At 33.9% G+C, this 19,232-nt stretch overlaps 2 protein-coding genes and 2 pseudogenes across 3 annotated transcripts; 2 read left to right on the top strand and 2 right to left on the bottom strand.

Annotated features, from left to right (window-relative positions):
• Nucleotides 1-2,357: 2,357 nt before the first annotated feature.
• LOC143555198 (uncharacterized) lies at nt 2,358-5,648 on the top strand (annotated as a pseudogene).
• Nucleotides 5,649-6,676: 1,028 nt separating this feature from the next.
• LOC143555197 (putative purple acid phosphatase 20) lies at nt 6,677-9,883 on the top strand. Its single transcript, XM_077044793.1, has 5 exons — nt 6,677-6,813; nt 7,700-7,991; nt 8,708-9,279; nt 9,518-9,606; nt 9,691-9,883. Exons 1-5 carry the CDS (start codon nt 6,679-6,681, stop codon nt 9,881-9,883), a joined length of 1,281 nt encoding a protein of 426 aa, XP_076900908.1. The 5' UTR covers nt 6,677-6,678.
• An 892-nt stretch (nt 9,884-10,775) lies between these two features.
• LOC143555175 (uncharacterized) lies at nt 10,776-17,036 on the bottom strand (annotated as a pseudogene). Its single transcript, XR_013139160.1, has 5 exons — nt 16,928-17,036; nt 12,533-12,795; nt 12,243-12,453; nt 11,179-11,446; nt 10,776-11,113 (listed from the first exon to the last, which is right to left on the bottom strand). The product of XR_013139160.1 is annotated as an uncharacterized LOC143555175 (transcript).
• On the bottom strand, nt 14,741-16,338 carry LOC143555185 (uncharacterized). Its single transcript, XM_077044786.1, has 5 exons — nt 16,317-16,338; nt 15,821-16,083; nt 15,519-15,730; nt 15,164-15,431; nt 14,741-15,073 (listed from the first exon to the last, which is right to left on the bottom strand). The coding sequence occupies exons 1-5, from the start codon at nt 16,336-16,338 to the stop codon at nt 14,777-14,779; spliced, it is 1,062 nt and encodes a 353-aa protein (XP_076900901.1). The 3' UTR covers nt 14,741-14,776.
• Nucleotides 17,037-19,232: the final 2,196 nt, after the last annotated feature.

Genomic DNA, 19,232 nt, shown 5'->3' with positions numbered 1-19,232 from the left:
ACCTTTATTTTTTTATCTTTAATTCATAATTATTTTATTAAAATAAATCGTTTAAAACATTCTATAACTTATCATTTTATCACATCATAACACCATAATTCTAACATGTTTTTTCACGTAATATTTAATTTTAACAAAAAAAAATGTTTCTTAATGATATCCTTTTATAATATTTGTTTTAAAATTTTAATTTAACATTTCATTGTTTTTTAGAATTTAATGACTTATACAAATAACAGTCTTAATAATTTTATATTAAAAAGTGAATGCTTTAAATTTTATTCTTAATCTTACTTTTAATTTAAACTATAAGCTACATTTAACACTTTAATTCTTAAAAACCATTCATGATTTTTAAAATCTTTCACTTTCCGACTATAATTATAACTTCTATTACATTAAATAATAATAATAATAATAATAATAATAGCATGTTCAAAAGTTTAGAAACTAATTTTTATATAATTTTACTATCCTATGATTTTTTATTAAAATTGGTATATTTCACATAAAAAAATGCTTAAATGTTATAAGTTTTGGACAACCATCCAACAAAGGTAATTTTCATTGTAAGCCATGCGATGTTACATGTTTATGTACATCAAATCTAGGTAAATACATTTAAGGAAAAATACATATGAATATGACAGTCACTGCTATCCAAAACCTATAATAGTTTTATGTTGTTTAGGATTCTTTGTTGCATTGAAAAGGTGAAGCTGCTTTTATATTTATATAAGATAATGTTTTTTTTTATGTTTTAAAGTACATTTTTAGTTTTTATGGATTAGTATTGTTTTAAACTCTTGGTATCCGTTGTATTGGTTATATATATATATATATATATATATATATATATATATATATATATATATGAATGTTAAACACAAACATTAATTTATATTGCATTATAATATAATATATATTTATTTAAACTTTGTGTATTGTTTATTTAAGTATTTATATGAGTTGTATCAATCTCTTTTTTTTAATACTATTATTCTTAAAAATATAAATTCCTATATAAAATTAAAATTAGTACTAAATGATTTATGTTTTTAGTAACAATTGTATGTTAAAAAGTTAACTAAATAAATTTTGAACATTATATACAAGGAAAGTTTTTAGAGATTTTTGTCATACTTTCTAGATTAAAACTACAGATAAAGTCAATCTTCAAATACTCAATGAAGAGGGTAATATAGTTTACCCAACCTGTGTAATACATATCATATTCATTCATCTAATACCAAATTAATATAAGTATTTCACATTGTTTTGGTTTTTATTAATATAGTTTACCCAACCCGTGTATATATGGGTATTTAACCTAGTTACATATATAACAAAATGCTCGATGTGATAGTATAAATGGTGTTTTTTTTTTGATAATCCGTTGTTAATTTTGTTGAAATTAGAGTTGCACTTAAAATATAGTATTTTCTTTAACATAAGTGATATGAGTTCTAGTACTATATTGGTACCGTGAGAAATCCAAATGATTCTGACCGAACAAGGTCGTTACAGGTATCGATATTATCAAAACTGGTACAACAACTCATTTCTATGTTTTTGATTGATTTAAACCCATATTGATATCTTTTTGAGCATATAACGATTTTATATTTTTTGTTTTTCCAAAATTCTTCAATTTACCGTATTTACAAAAATCATAGTTCAAAAAGAATATTACACTTTTTCAACTATTTTTCCTAAAATAAAATCTAAATTATAATATATTTTTTTCAATAAACCTTTTAAAAAATTCTTGATTAAAATAAGTTTTTTAATTGTCGCGATGTGACCCGATGAAAGAAAACAGTTAAAAACAATTTTTTGTTGTTGTTGTTACGATATGAGTAAGTTATATATTTTAGGAGAAACTAATTTTCAAGTAAAATGATTTCTTGAGTTGTTTTTTTTATAAAATTCTTAACGCTTAATGAAACATTAAATCGAAATTATTTGATAAAATGAGTTATTCAATAAAAATAAGAGAAAGAAACACGAAAAACCAATTTTAGTAACATAAATCACCAATTTTAGAAAATACTTTTTTCACCCACCTTATTTGGTAAAAAACTCAATTTTAGGTGGCCAAATGCTTATTTTAACGATTATCCACCTCTTTAAATTAAAGTCAAGTATTTTATAGTAAAAAGTAAATATGAACAGCGTGATAATGTTTTTTTGGGCCATGTTTTGAAACACCTGCCTAAAGGATAGTTATATGCCATTTTCGGTTACTTTCTAATTATTCTCCAATCTATATATATATATATATATATACCCGTTGTAGTTGACCACAACATTAATCAAACCATTTCTCTTCCTTAATCCTTACCACAACTACGACAATGGCTGCTGAAGCAAAGAGAAATAAATCAGGTATTTGGATGAATTTTGTTAGCCATAATGATTTTCGTAAGTCGAGGTGCTTAATTGTTTATTTTGATGATTTTCCCATTAATTAATTTTAAGTGAAAGTATTTATAATATACAAAGCGTAACAATGTTTTTCTTTTACCAGTGTTTTGAAACTCCTATCAGGAGGTAGGTTATTGGCCGTTTTCGATTAATTTCTAATTATTCTTCAAGCCATATATACGCCGCATTTGACCACGACATTAATCAAACCATTTTCTCTAAATCCTTATCACAAATACAACAATGGTTGCAAAAGCAAAGAGAAAGAAATCATGTATATTGATGAAAGCTGTCAATTATATTAACTAATTTGTATGCATTTTTCGTTACTTTTATATATTTTTTGAAATACCGTTAACGAGTGTATGCTTGGTTTGAGATTTTGTAGTAATTTAAACGAGCCAAACCTCAGCTGCGAAGTGTAAAGTTAATATATACAAGTTATGTAAAACATAAAATTACTTCAAGCTAGATAAGCCTAAATGAATTTCTTATACAAGGCTCTAAAAGTGTTTATATAGCATCAAAATTTTTCTCTATTTTGTTGATAAAAAACCCCTTAATATACAGGTGGAATCACAACACAAATAAGAAAATCTAACAAATATGAATCTAAACAAATCTATTTTAAATATAATATATATGAATCTATCTTTATCCTCTAATATCTAATAGAAAAGGAGTCATGTTATGGCAGTTTTTGTTGGAAACTCAGTTTCCAATGATTTTCCTACAAAAAGTTGGTTGTTGGAAATCATTTTCAACCTTTTTTTTTAACTAGTTTTTCTTAAAAAAAACCATGCAAAAGTATGTTGTAGCAAAGTTTTTATAATTTTCCAACAAAACCTAATTCAAATACTCCTTTTAAAACAAAAGCATTTGTATCATCATAGGTTATCGTGTTTGACATGTTATACCAGCTCTATTCTAAAATTGTTTATAGTATCAATATTTTATGTTTGTCTTTTTTAACAAAACCCTTTAATATATTGGGAAGGAATTACAACACAAATGAGGAAACCTAATAGATATAAATCCAAATAAATCTATTCTAAATATGATATATATGAATCGATCTTTATCCTCTAATCCCTACTAAAAATTTGAATCATATATTTATGGCGGTTTTCGTTGGAAACTCTTGTTTGCAATGATTTTCCAATAAAAAACTGCGTATGTATGAAAAATCATCTCCAACAACTTTCCTACAATTTTCCAACCAAATCCATTTTATTTATTATTTGCTGCAACTTTCAACAAAAGTATAATACTATATAGATAACACAAATAACTATATTTATAAATGTTTATCATTGCCAACAAAAATAATAAACATAATTGATAAATGTACTCTTTTTGTTGGAGAGTTAACAACAATTTTCCAACAAAAAGCAAAAACAAGCTAACTTTTTCTTTATTTTTTTTTGGTTGTAAATTCGTCTGAAATTTGTTGAAGTTACATGTTGTAGGAATTTACAGGAAATTTTCGTAAGAAAATGAGATCCTTTCTAGCAGTGTTAACAAACAAGCTTTATTTGAGGCTCAACCTCATCTCAAACTTGAAAAAATTCTCTCGCTTCGAGCTATTTATCAATCTGATCTCGAGTAGCTCCTAACTAATCGTTAGAAACATTTAAGGTATTTTGATGAAAGTTGCACTCGTTTTCTATATTGGGCTTTTAGCATGGGCTTATCTAGCCGTATGTCCACCTGCCCCAAACAAAGTTGGGGCTCCAGATGGGCTTCCAGTTACAACACCAAGAATCAAGCTTCGTGATGGAAGATATTTATCCTATAAAGAATATGGTGTCCCAAAAGAATCAGCAACATACAAAATAATATATGTTCATGGCTATGACTCTGACAAGCATTCTACTGTTATTGCCACGTCAGATTCTTCGGTATGATTCCTTCCTTGTCATGTTGATCATTTATTTAGTTTCTGACTGTGCGCTACGAAGAAAACATCACTCGGTTGACATTAGGTAAAAAATTATCAATACACGTATGTGTTTATTGAAAAAATATATAAAAAAGTGTAAAAGTGTTGTAATAACTTATTTGGAAAATAAAACAAACTATAAGGTTTATTTGTTACTTTAATTGATGGGGGCATTAGTTCAAAATTTTGAAATACTTTAAAAAAACCATATATTATGTACATGCAAAAAAGTTGTCCTAAAATGAATAGTGTTTGTGTGAGAGAGCAAAACGTTGGTAAATTATACATAGGATATTAGTATTGACTAAATAATTGGTTGACTTTTGCAGGCTATAATTGAAGATTTGGGGATTTATATTGTGTCATTTGATCGACCGGGTTATGGAGAGAGAGATCCGGATCCTAAACGGAAATTAAAGAGTTTGGCTTTAGATACGGAAGAACTTGCTGATCAACTTGAACTAGGATCCAAGTTTTACGTGGTCGGGTTTTCTATGGGCGGGCAAGTGATTTGGTCTTATTTGAAGTACATTCCTCACAGGTATGTGCACATGTAGGTTTTAACATGATAAAAGAGACGCGGATACATTTTTATAATTACTATGAATAGAGTAATTACGTTAAAAATAATTAAACCACACACCCTTAGTCTTGTTCTTGTTAATCTAATTAGGTCAAGTGTAATGGGGTATCCCCAACTCGTTCGGCCTATAGTTAAAACTCATGTATATCTGTGATGAAAACAGGCTAGCAGGAGCAGCTCTTATAGCTCCAGCAGTTAATTTTTGGTGGCCCAAGTTACCATCAAACTTATCACAACAAGCATTTTCAGAGCTCTTTCTTCCGGTTCAATGGAGTCTACGAGTCTCGCATTATCTTCCATCATTGTCCTACTGGTGGAACACGCAAAAATGATTTCCTAGTATGAGCGTTATGAATAACAACCCGAATATTCTTTCACGTCAAGATTTAGAACTCGTGCCAACATTTTTAGCTAGTAGAAAAGAGCCAAAGGTACTAAAAATGCAATTTCAATAACTATATTATTTCAATAATAATAATAATGTAAGTATTATGTGGATATGCTTTTAAAACTTTTGTTGTGTGTTATGTTATAAAGGGACTAGTGAGACAACAAGGAGAATATGAGTCGCTTCGCCGTGACTTTAGAATTGGATACGGTTCATGGGAATTTGATCCAACTGAACTTGAGAACCCGTTTCCAGAAAACGAAGGGTCCGTTCATATATGGATGGGTGATGAAGATAAGTTTATTTGAAATGATTGTTATGTATACAGGTGGTAGATAATAATGTTTCAATGTCATAACTAAATGTCCTATGTTATTAGTCAATCAACTCCTCTATTGATATGATAATCTAGACCATATTTATAAACCTACTAAACTTGCTCTCCAAGCCAAACATAACTTGGAAACTAAGACAACCTTATTCTAGAATAATCCATAATATTCTTACTATACTAAACAAATATTAATATCAAACTTAACAAAACAAACCCTCAACATTATTGATAATTCAAAATTAACCTTCACGGCTCGTTTCGAGCTTTTAATCAATCCAAGTTCAAGTAGCTTGAGTATAGGGAGTGTGAATCATAACTGATACTTAGTTTCAATGATCACCAAGTTTGTTAATAAGTCAGATTCATATATTATTAAAGATTTAAAAATGATACTCTCATAACTGAATCCTAATCTTTCGAATCTTTGTTGCAGAGTCGTATAATTTGTACAGAAGAGTAACGCTGGTTGAGAATCAATAAGTTTTGATTTAATAGATTTTATGATAACGTTCCATAATCGAGACACTAAACCTACCCCTTCATTCACAGCCGAAACATCAAAAAATATGACATGTGAATATATTTTGATACTTTTTCCCCTCCTAAAACGACTCATTTCAACCGACTTCATTTTGATGAAACCTCGTTTGACACGAACCAAATTAATACTATTCAAAACTGTTTGTTCTAATCCAAACTTATTTTGTTTAGAACCTGTACTGACCCGAACGTGTCCGACCCATCCAGTTTGCAAGACTTATGTCCAGTTAGAAAGACGAAAATACCCTTGGGTATAAAACTATAAATCCTTTACAAATGATCCAAAATAGAGAAGAATAGTCTATTATGACAGACTGATTGATTTTAATACGTGGGTGGAAAATGTCAAACTCAAGCAGATGGTTTCATCAAAATGTTCTTTTCTTTTGACCAATCATAATATTATATAATGATCATGATCATGTCTATCTGTTCCTGTTTCAGTAAAGCAACAATTTAATCCTATGAGTTTACATAGGCTCTGGGTGCTGGTGGTGGCCGCTGTATTCGCCGAAGCAGCGGCATACCACCGCCCTCCGCCGCGGGAGAATCTTGATTTATCACTACCTGAAGACTTTGATCCTACCACTCCACAACAAGTAACAAATATACATTTCATTTGCTTCATTTATTGACTAGGGGTATGAAAGGGTCGGTTCGGTTTTGGGTTAAAACCGAACGAAATGCCGGTTTTTGAGTTCTTCTAAGTTGTTTGATTTTTTCGGTTTTGGCACTTGGGCTTGAAAGTTTTGGCTGAAAAAAAAGTTGTCAGAAATCGTGAATTTGGACCTAAATTTTTTCTGTTAATTATTGATTAATTGATTGTTGTACATTTGAGCAAAAAAAAAAAAAAAAAATCCGGTTAAACTGTACATTAAACTACGATAAATTACTTAAAATTTAGAATAAAAAAATCTTTAAGGTTGTCTGTTTTTACGAAACATAAAATCAAACCATCGGTTTTTGTTTTGATATGGTTATTTCTGTATTTTTTTTGGGTTTTCTTCGGTTTTGGATCGTTTTTTCGGTTTTATGCACACCCTAGTGTGCACGGTTCGCTTTTAATTGGTTTTGGGCTGAAACCGAACCAAAACCCGAAACTTTGGTTTTTGGATATTTGAAAACTGGTCGGTTTCAGAACTTTTAATTTTGCCATTTGAGCTTGAAACTTTTGGCCCAAAATAATGAACCTGGGTCTAAATCATTTTGTTAATTAATAAATAATTGGTTGTTATACATTTGTGCTAAAATATATGAGTTACATATTTATTTAATTATTATAAATTACTTAAAATGAAAAATGAAAAAAAAAATAAAACATAAAAATCTAGAAATTTGGTTTGGTTCGGTTTGATTTTTTCGTTTTTTATTACACGCAAAAACCAAAATCGAACCGTAAGTTTGGTTTTACAAAACCATAACACCAAAGCGTTTCCATTTCATTTTTATTTATTTTTTTTTGGTTTTTCGGTTTCATGCACACAGGTTCATGTATCGTTAGTCGGTAAAGATAGAATGCGAATTTCATGGATTACCAACGGCCATACTCCGGCCACCGTACACTATGGTACATCGTCGGGGAAGCACGATTATTCGGCTACCGGAACCGTTACTTCCTATGAACATTTAAATTACACATCAGGTGAAATACATGATGTAATAATAGGTCCATTGGATCCGAGTACCGAATATTATTACCGTTTTGCCACTAGTTCGGCCGACAAGTACTCTTTCAAGACTCCTCCGGCCAAATTCCCGATCAAGTTTGCCATTTCAGGTTACAAATTGCATGAGTTTGTTTACAAGATGAGAAACTCTCAAGATCGGCTCATTAAAAACTCGAATCGAGCCAAGTTTAAATATATACGAACCTAAAAATAAGTTTTTGTTAAATAAATAAGCTAAGCTTCATTTATCAAGCTTGAGCTGACCCTCGAGTCTAAATGAGACTGTTATTAATATTACTTTTATTTAGCTATTAAAATATATATAGTTGTTATAATATATAAAACTATGAAATATATATATATATATATATATATATATAATCTTATATATAAAGTTTATTTATAAAAATGTATATAAAAATAATTATAAATATTTATAAGTTAACTAATAAACAATAACTAAACAAACCAAGCCCGAGCTTGAGCTCGAGTTTTAGAAGTAGAGCTCGAAACGAGCTCTTGTAATTTAAAGGAGCCGAGCTCAAGCCTAGCCGAGCTCGGGCTGACTTGAGTTGTTTAACTTGTGAGAACTCGATCTCAACTCGTGTCGATCACTATATATAAAAGTAATTATAAATGTATATTTAAGTTAATTAATAGTTAATAAATGAACCGAGCCGGAGCTTTAGAAATACAGCTCGAAACGAGCTCGTAGCTCAAACTCTTGTAACTTAAACGAGCCTGGTCAAGCTCGGGCTCCACTCGACTCGAATAACTTACAACCTCAACTTCAGATGCTGACATAAATAAATTGGGAAATTAATAGGTGACCTTGGACAAACTGGATGGACAAAAACTACCCTTGAACACATCTCAAAATCAAACTATGACGTGTTTCTACTACCTGGAGATTTGTCGTATGCTGACACGGTGCAGCCGTTATGGGACTCTTTCGGCCGCCTGGTGGAGCCGCTAGCTAGCAAGCGGCCGTGGATGGTGACACAAGGAAACCATGACAGTGAGAACATCACCGCCATCCCAACCACCTTTATTGCCTACAACGCAAGGTGGCGCATGCCATTCGACGAGAGTGGTTCAAGTTCTAACTTGTACTACTCGTTTGAGGTCTCAGGGGTTCACGTCATCATGTTAGGTTCCTACACTGACTTCAGGCTAGGCTCGAACCAGTACAACTGGTTAGAGTCTGACCTGAAGAAAGTTGATAGGAACCAAACACCGTGGCTCGTGGTGCTTATTCACGCGCCATGGTATAATTCTAACTATGCTCATCAAGGTGAAATACAGTCGGTTGGTATGATGGAATCGATGGAGGGTTTGCTTTATAAAGCCCGTGTGGATGTCGTTTTTGCAGGACATGTTCATGCTTACGAGCGCTTTGTAAGCTACTTCCTTGTGAAATAAATCTGAATGATCACTTTTAACTTTTTTAATAATCTTAATAACCCGTCACTAGAAAAACTCACAGTCCCATCAATATCCTGCTAACCATGTAAAACTGTACTATACAGCCGATACTGGCAGGTGCCTTTAAGGGGTTAAAAACAAAAACAGTTTTTCTTTTTTTTCATAAACCAGTCAGACGATAAACGAACTAATTTATCTTCTGTTTTGGTAGAACCGTGTTTACAATCATAAAGCTAATAACTGTGGTCCGGTGCATATCACAATCGGGGACGGAGGCAACCTCCATGGTCTTGCTAGCAAGTGAGTTGACTCGATCAACCGACCGTTTATCACTCTACTACTCAAGTTCAATCATTAACAATATTGGGAAATCATGTTTTGCAGCTACACGGAACCACAACCAACAATATCTGCGTTCAGGGAAGCGAGTTTCGGGCATGGGCAATTCGAGGTGGTCAACGCAAGTCATGCTAAGTGGTCGTGGCATAGAAATGACGACGATGTATCCGTTCACGCAGACTCCGTGCCTGTTATAAGTCTTGTTTTTGATCCAGCTTGTAAAACGATAGAAACATGAAGTCATTGTCTTATATTTATAAGTTTATTTGCATTGTTATCCCAAAATGGGTAGATACTGAGAATACAATACTTGCTACTGAGTTTGGATTCCATTTACCGACTACATGTGAATGAAATAAGTTATTTGGCATAATTGCTAACAAAACATGTCGTGTTGAGTTAAACGGGTTGTGCTCGACCTGACAAGTTTAATACGACTACTAAAGCTGCTTAATATACATGCCTGCATTTTTCCAAACCGGGTCGGGTTTTGGGTCAATAAAAAGTCAAAACTAGTTTTTGCTCAAATTGGCTTTGGTTCCAAACTAACTTTTTAAGTGAAAAAGGGTCGGTTCATTCCAAACTGGTTTCTGACTAGTTCGGTTCGGTTTTAACTGGTTTGATCAAAGGAGTTCCCAACCCGGCTTCAAACCTACCGTTTGGGTTGGAACCGTTCTGGTTCCAGAACTCTTTTTTTGGACCTCTTGCTTAATGAGTGAGCCAGAGTTGAGCTAGTCGGCTCGGTTTGTTTTATATAATAAGTTGAAAAACAAGCTTGAGCTCTGCTCGCAAAAACCTCAAGCAAGCACGCTTAAAATATTAAAAATAAATATTTAATATTTATTTAAATATATATGTAAAAAAATTAATATTATTTATTCTGTGCTTATCTATAAATAGAATTGGACTACAATCTATAAGGATTAAAATTTTCGAGCGAGTTACAAGCCACGAGCTTTTTGAACAACCTTCACAACTATTGAACTTGAACACGACATGCCATTTTGTTAAGATTTAGAATACCAACTCATTTCCATATGTCTTAAAACAATCAATTTCAAACCCTGAAGCGTAATATTAAATAACAGTACTATTGAATAATTTTAATAATAATAATGGAATGTTTAACACATCAGGAAGCTAAAAATAATGTCCAAAACAATATTATAAACTAACTTTGGCCAAGTAGAAGGGCTTTTAAAATGGCATCACTAATCCCATCAGCATAAGGGAACATATGGCCCGCACCCGCGACCTCATGATACTTTATCCACGGAAGTTGCTGAGCTATATATCGTTGCAGTGTCACGGGCACAAGAGTATCTTCATCACCCATCCATATATGAACCGACCCTTCGTTTTCTGGAAACGGGTTCTCAACTTCTGTTGGGTCAAATTCCCATGAACCGAACCCAATATTCAAGTCTCGGTGGACAGACTCGTATTCTCCTTGTTGTCTTACTTGTTCCTATATAACACACGAAAAAAGGTCAAATGGGTCAATGGTAAATCAAGAAATTGCATTTATAGTACCTCAACACTGGCTCTGCCAGCTGTAAATATTGGTTTGAGTTCTCTATCTTGGCGGGAAAGAATAAGAGGGCTGTGAGCAATAACGGTTAGACTAGGAAACCATTTTTGGGTGTTCCACCAGTAGGTTGATGACGGGGAATGGTGAGCGACACGTAGACTCCATTGATCTTGAAGAAACTGCTTCGAAAATGCGTGTTGAGATAAGTTTGATGGTAATTTTGGCCACCAATAGTTGATTACTGGAGCTATAAGAGCTGCTCCTGCTAACCTGTTTTCATCAGGTATATGTGATAACTATAAGTATATTATAAATACAGTTATTAACTTGAATGAACAGTAATGTACATGTTCCATAAGTATTGAAGCATTACTAGCTTTTATTTTTTTTTTAAGTTTCAATTTCACGCTTTATACTAGAAAAAATACACATTTTAACATTTCACGCTTTATACTAGAAAAATTATACATTTTAACCCCGTTTAATTCTTAAATAATATTTCTTATATCTTTTACTATTATTTTTTTCCTAATAACTTGCTTTCGTTAAATAAGCAAAAAAAAAACAAATACACAGGTGTTCAGTTTTATTTTCTGAACATTATGATATAAAATTTATTAAAAACGGAGTTGTACACAAAATAAACTATACAGAGTACAGATACCGTACTGGCACCGTAACGAACCGAACTGATACCGAGATTTCTGTCTCTGGACCGTGGGAGATGGCTTCTGTGGTCTGTACAAGTCTTTCGGTACAGGTATTCGTTTTTATGGTTTGGTTTCCGATTTCGAAAATATTTGCTTACTGAATTTGATTTTTCTCTGATAACTTGCATTCATTAATATTTTTTAAAATCTAAGTACACAGTTATGTTTAATTTTCTTTTCAGCATTCCGATTTTAATTTTATTGAAAACAGAGTTGTATTCAAAATAAAAGACTTTTTTGACCAAATTGAGCTGATACCAGCTGAACAATATAATATTTCCCTTATCGCTGATGTTGACTTATTCTAATAACTTGTATTCGTTAATTTATTTAAAAAATCTAATTTACACACATACCTGTGAGGAATGTATTTCAAATAAGACCAACCCACTTGGCCGCCCATAGAAAACCCGACCACATAAAACTTGGATCCGAGTTCAAGTTGATCAGCAAGTTCTTCAGTATCCAAAGCCAAACTCTTTAACGTTCGTTTAGGATCCGATCACTCTCTCCATAGCCTGGTCGGTCAAACGACACAATATAAATCCCCAATTCTTCAATCAAAGCCTGCAAAAGTCAACCAAGTATTTAGTCAAACTTAATACTGAAAGTAACAAATGATCAACATGATACAAAAAAACCATACGGGAGATGCTCTCGTGGCAATAACAGCATAATGCTTGACAGAGTCGAACCCATGGACATAAATTATTTTGTACTTTGCTGATTCTTTTGGGACACCGTATTCTTTATAGGATAAATATCTTCCGTCACAAAGCTTGATTCTTGGTGTTGTTATTGGAAGCCCGTCTGGTGGCCCGACTTTCTTCGGGGCAGGTGGACATGCTGCTTGATAAGCCCATGCTAAAAAGCCCGTGAAGAAGACGAGTAGAAATTTCAAGAAAATCCCTGAAATGTTTCAAGAGGTGTGAGGATGTGAGCATTGAAACTGAAATGAGCAGATATAAATTTGACCCGGATTCGAATGCCATTTTTATTTTAAACATTCGAATTCGACTCGATTCAAATTTAGTTATCAGATTTCGAATTGGATACGAATTTGCGATTTTTGATTTGATTCAAAATTTGAATTCAAATTATGCATTTTATTTTATGCACACACATATAGAGAGAGAGGAACATGATTACAGAAGAGCTTCTAATAAGACTTTAGTTTCTAACATTTGATATGCAATCTAATGATCAACCTACGAAACATCACCCTACATCAATAAATGTATAAATTTCGAAATTCATAGTCTAGTAATCGGCTTTAAGTTCTTGTATTTGATTTCTAGTTCATTTAGTTTTTTACTTAGTTTAATGGCTTGTTATTTGATTTTAATTTCTAAAGCAGTTTGTCTACTAGGGTGTTCAGTGTTCGAACTGGACTCGAAAAACTCGTAATTCGCTTCGATTCAGTTCGAGCTCGAATCTAGCTTCAAAATTTCAAAATTTGAATAATTCGAGTCGTTGAACACCCCTAGTTCAAACTTCAAAGTAATAAGTTAAACTTACATCCAAACACTCCCTAAAATTTCTGAACACATAAGTTCCCAATAAATTTTATTAATTAGAACTAGGGGTGTAAACGAGCCGAGCCGAACCGATCTTGACTCGTTTCGACTTACCACTATCAGAGATCGAGCTCGGCTGGTTACAAGCTCTTCTTCTAAAGCTTAAGCCCGGCAGTGAGTTGTTTCATCAAGCTCAGGATCGACTCGTTTATTATTTATTAATTAATTTTATAAACATTTTTAATTGTTTTCATATACTCTGTGAAAATCTTAAATGAGTGTAAGCTCGGATCGAGCTCGGGTATGCAGTATGAAATTAATACATAGAAATCCAAAAGAGGTAAAACATTAAAATACACAAGGCTCGTTAACGCTCGACAAGCCTAAACGAGCTTCCCCTACAAGGCTCGAGCTCCTGCTCGATAACTAAACGGGCTTTATTTGAGGCTGGGGCTCGTAAAAGCTTGGCTCGTTTCGAGCTCTAATTTATTGATCCAAGCTCACAAGCGGCTCGGCTCGTTTAAATCCCAAATTAGAAGAGTTGCAGAGTCAAATTGGGCATGCGTATGAATCATAATTGAGATTTTGATGGCTAATTTAATAATCAACAAGCTATGATTCATATATTTATTAAAGATTTAAGATGATGCTCTCTAGTAATTGAAGACTAAAATGAATCATTTGACCAAAAACGTCATACAATAAAATAAAATCTTAATTAATTTAGATTTGACAGAATATGCTAGAATCTGAATTGAACCTATAATATTAATTGATGACGAGGAGTAACTGAGAGGAAAGAAGAAGAAGAAGAAGAAGAAGAAGAAGAAGAAGAATTGGATTTGGAGCTCTTGGTGTGGGACCTAGCTGATGCTGCTGATATCTTCTTCTTCTTCTTCTTTACTTCACCAGCCATTGTTGTAATTGTAGTTGTGAGAATGAATGAAGAGAATAGAATATGATTTGATTCAGTTGGTAGGATACAATGGTGTGGTCAAACTCTTACAACATGAACCAAAATCGAATGAGCACTTGTTAAGCATTTTTCAATCGAGCATTGAGTAGCTTGAAAATCTCTACTAGAAAGTAGCTAGAGGCTGATTAGAAAGGGAGCTTAAGGAAGCATAACACCAAAAAGAAAAAAATAAAGAAAAATACAAAAGAACATTGATCTATGTATTTTCTATATAAATATCACACCATGTATCACTTCAAATTGAGCCATTTTGATGTTACCTATATACATAAAAAGTTAGAAATCCAAGATACCCACATTAAAAAAAAGACTGGTGTAACTGAGGTTCAACAACTTACACAATGGTTTGTTCAACACATTAGAAAGCTACAAACTGAGTCCAAAAAACATATTTAAACTAACTTTGGCCAAGTAGAAGTGCTTTTAGGATGGCATCACTCTTCCCATCAGCATAAGAAAACATATGACCCCCACCCGTCACCTCGTGATACTTTATCCATGGAAGTTGTCGAGCTATATACCGTTGCAGTGTCACGGGCACATACTTATCTTCATCACCCATCCATATATGAACAGACCCTTCATTTTCTGTAAACGGGTTCTCAATTTCTGTTGGATCAAATTCCCATGAACCGAACCCAATATTCAAGTCACGGTGGACAGACTCGTAGTCTCCTTGTTGTCTTATTTGTCCCTTTATAACACACAAAAACAGAAAATAGATTATTATTGAAATAATATAGTTACTGTGGCATATTTGGTCCACAAATTGCATTTTTATTACCTCAACATCTGCTCTACCGGCTGTATATACGGGCATGAGTTCTTTGTCTTGGCGGGAAAGAATATCTGGGGTGTTAGTCATCCAGGTTAGACTAGGAAACCATTTTTGTGTGTTCCACCAGTAGGTCAGTGATGGAGAATAGTGAGCGACCCGTAGACTCCATTGATCTTGACGAAACTGCTCTGAAAACGCTTGCCGAGACAAGTTTGATGGTAATCTTGGCCACCAATAATTAACTACTGGAGCTATAAGAGCTGCTCCTGCCAACCTGTTTTCATCACATATATATGACAACTATAATTAGCTCAACTTTATGATACCATAAAAGAGTAACATTAATGATAACTTATGATACCTGTGAGGAAGGTACTTCAAACAAGACCAAGTCAGTTGCCCACCCATAGAATATCCGACGACATAAAATTTGGATCCGAGCTCTAGTTGATCAGCAAGTTCTTCGGTATCCAAAGCCAAACTCTTTAACGTTCTTTTAGGATCCAGATCACTCTCTCCATAGCCCGGCCGGTCAAACGAGACAATATAAATTCCCAAATCTTCAACCAAAGCCTGCAAAAGTCAACCAAGTATTTGGTCAACCTTAGTCAAACTTAACACTGAAAGTAACAAATGATCAACATGACATGAAAGAAACTATACGGGAGATGCTCTCGTGGCAATGACAGTATAATGCTTGATAGAGTCGAACCCGTGGACATAAATAATGTTGTACTTTGCTGATTCTTTTGGGACACCGTATTCTTTATAAGATAAATATCTTCCGTCACGAAGCTTGATTCTTGGTGTTGTAATGGGAAGCCCGTACGGAGGCCCGACTTTCTTCGGGGCGGGTGGACATGCTGCGTGATAAGCCCATGCTAAAAAACCCGTGAAGAAGACGAGTAGAAATTTTATGAAAAAACCTGAAATGATTCAACTTTCAAGTTCAACTTTAAAGTTCAAACTAGGGGTGTGCTTGAAACCGAAAAAACCAAACCGAGCCACAACCAAAACCAAAACCTAACGGTTTTCAAAAACTCAAAAACTGACATTTCGGCTTTTGGTTCGATTTTAGCCTAAAACCGAATAAACCAAAACTCAAAAATTGACATTTTGGTTTTTGGTTCAATTTTAGCCTATAGAGTCGAACCAAAACCAAATGACTCAAAAACCGACATTTTGGTTTTTGGTTTGATTTTAGCCTGAATTGAACTAAAAACCGAAGAACCAAAACTGAACGGTTTTCAAAAAACTCAAAAAACCGGCATTTCCATTTTTGGTTTGGTTATAGCCTAAAACCGATCCGACCTATGCAGATCCGTTTAACTATTAAAAAACTTTTAAGATTATATTTTTATATGTGTTTTTCCATTTTCGATTTTTCTGAAGATATACTTGTATTTTCAATATTTTTCATAACTTCTTTGAAAAAAATACTCATTTACTTGACTGAGTCTACCAATTCGTTTTTTGGCCGTGTTAGGGGATTTACAGGTAATGGCTGAAACCTTTGACACGAATAATAAAATGGGTTGGGTTCGGGACCCAACACGATTGACACAACCACAACCACAATAACAACAACAACAGTTGCAGGGTCAAATTGGGCATTTCAAAGTGTGATTCATAATTGAATACTAACAGTAACACCCAAATGAAGTTGAAGATTTAATAATGAATCAGTTGAGTTGACCAAAAGCGTGAAATGAAATGAAATCTTAATTTGGTTTGACTTAAACATAAATTACAGCAATTGATGGGGAGTACTGGCTGATGGAAGAGAAGAAGAAGAAGAATTGGAGTCGGAGTTCCTGGTGTGGGACCTAGCTGATGCTGCTGATATCTTCTTCCTCTTTACTTCACCAGCCATTGTTTTAGGTGTGAGGAATGAATAAAGAAGTGATAATATGGTTTGATTTATGAGTGATGCCAAATATGTGTCTTTCTTTCATTGATCGTACCCTAAGCTTTGCTGTTGGTACCATCGAGTTTGATAAAAATTGTAAGACGATGTGGTTATGTAACCCACACTCGTGAACACCACTCGATGACTGCAAGGTCGAGAGTAACCGGTAATCTAGGAAGCTAAGATGGTTTAAGAAAGGAAGTGAATACAAGGAGCGTTCGTTTGTACAATGATTAAGCAGGTTTCGGAGACGTAACCTTTTTAAGGGAGAGAGACTTGTAACTAGAGGTGCACAAATCGGTTTTTTTAAAAAAACCGGTTCGGTTATTAACCGGACCGGTTTTTTTGGCCCGGAAAAAAACCGGTTCGGTTAATAACCGGACCGGTTAATAACCGGTTTTTGTATCTGAAAACCCTAACCGGTCTAACCGGTTAGGACCGGTTTAGGAACCGGTTAGAACCGGTTAATAAACCGGTTTTTTTATTAACCGGTTTTTTAATAACCGGTCTAACCGGTTAACCGGTTTTTTTTTTTTTTTTTTTTTAAATAACCATTATTTTTTCACAGTATAAACAAACCGGTAACTACAAGGCAAACCGGTAACTACAAGGCAAAACGGACTGACTCCATTCTTTGCTTTCGTTGTTAGGGTTCTTTGCTTGGAAGATTAAAAACACATAACTTTCATTTATAGCTTTTACATTAAAAATACAAACATTAAATCGTTATCGCATATTCGTAACTCAAAAATACAAACATTAAAGAATGCTTAGACACGATTACATTAACAACTTGCTGTTTCTTACTCATTATTTTCTTCGCTACCCGATCCCGAGCTATTCCTTAGGTAATCGTCGTACGCGGCTTCTTCATCGGTCATTGGTTGAGTGTGTCCTTGATTGACCTCGTCTTCATACAAGCCCGCCTCATAGTCCATTTCCCCCTCGAGTGAGCGTTGATGTTGTGCCCTATCTAAAGAGTCCAAGTAATCCTTGTAGCAAATCGACATCTCTACAGCTGGTGGAGTGAGTCGAGTCCTCCTAATCGATATAACCCTGCCAGAAACAGAAAAAGCAGACTCCGAAGCTACCGTGGAAGCTTGGACCGTTAGTAAATCTTTGGCCATGGCGGCGAGGATCGGAAACTCATCCTCCTTACCTCTCCACCAAGCCAGCAAATCAAGACTTCTAAATTCATCCGGAGTCATGTGTTTCACAAAGTTGGTACCACCATACCTTCCAAGTTCACTGCTTGGGGTGTTTACCTTTTGACGTTTACCGGCGTCTTCCCAAATCATGTAGTACATCCCCATTTCAAGGTCGGTTTGGGATTGGGATTGGGCAACAGCTCTTAACGAGTCATGAATTTGGGAAGACGACCCGTATTTTGTAAGGTAAACATCATACATGTTAGACAAGGTGGTGTTGAAAGCATTCTTTAAAGTTTGGTTATAATAGGGGTTTTGATCGTCGTTTAACTCTAGCTCATCACAAATTTTTTCTATTAAAGCTTCAACACCACCAACATTGATGCAAGGGTTTAACGCAGCAGCACATGTCAAAACAGCGGGTAGTTGTTGAAAATATTTTCTAAATTTTTCTTTCATTTTTACACCCATATCAAAATAAGGTGCACCCCTACAATGAAGTTCACTCAACTTTGTGCACATGACAGCAATTTTTGGTAAAGCAATGGGGCTTGTTGGATAGTAAACCCCGGATAAACTAGTTGTGCAAGATTTAAAAATTTGAAGGACCTCCGTAACGATCTCAATCAATAACCAGTTTCTAGGATCGTACGGTGCACATTTACCCCTACTTGACAAAATTTGATGAAACGCAACTAGTGATTCTTTTTGTTGGATGGCTTTCTCAAACATATCACAAGTCGAGTTCCATCTTGTTGGACAATCCCAATTTGGCCCCAACCATTGACAATTAGCTTCTACACAAAATTTTTTGTATCTTGAAAATGTTTTATTGTTGCTAAAAACATCTCGTAACATTCTTTTAAAATTGTTTCTTTGCGTTTCGATCACGTTTAACCCATCTTGCACGGCCAAGTTGATAATATGTGCAATGCATCGGCTATGAAAAAACGCTCCATCACAAATAGGTTTATACTTTAATTTTAAATGGCCAACCGCGGCCGTATTGTTGGACGCG

The sequence above is a fragment of the Bidens hawaiensis genome, unplaced genomic scaffold (assembly GCF_021521415.1).
Source record: "Bidens hawaiensis isolate Kalapana, Puna unplaced genomic scaffold, B.hawaiensis_p1.1 tig00018012_1, whole genome shotgun sequence".
In the NCBI taxonomy this organism is placed as follows: domain Eukaryota; kingdom Viridiplantae; phylum Streptophyta; class Magnoliopsida; order Asterales; family Asteraceae; genus Bidens; species Bidens hawaiensis.
The sequence above is the reverse complement of the archived record's forward strand: the minus strand, read 5'-3'. Positions and strand labels throughout refer to the sequence as shown.

Coding starts and splice junctions, on each gene's coding strand:
- LOC143555185 (XM_077044786.1), bottom strand. CDS start 16,338: ATGTCGGTTTTTGAGTCATTTG. Junction 16,084..16,316: donor GTCGGTTTTTGAGTCATTTG/GTTTTGGTTCGA, acceptor GAATCATTTCAG/GTTTTTTCATAAAATTTCTA. Junction 15,074..15,163: donor CCGGTAGAGCAGATGTTGAG/GTAATAAAAATG, acceptor TGTGTTATAAAG/GGACAAATAAGACAACAAGG.
- LOC143555197 (XM_077044793.1), top strand. CDS start 6,679: ATGAGTTTACATAGGCTCTGGGTGCTGGTGGTGGCCGCTGTATTCGCC. Junction 7,992..8,707: donor GATCAAGTTTGCCATTTCAG/GTTACAAATTGC, acceptor GGAAATTAATAG/GTGACCTTGGACAAACTGGA. Junction 9,280..9,517: donor TTCATGCTTACGAGCGCTTT/GTAAGCTACTTC, acceptor CTGTTTTGGTAG/AACCGTGTTTACAATCATAA.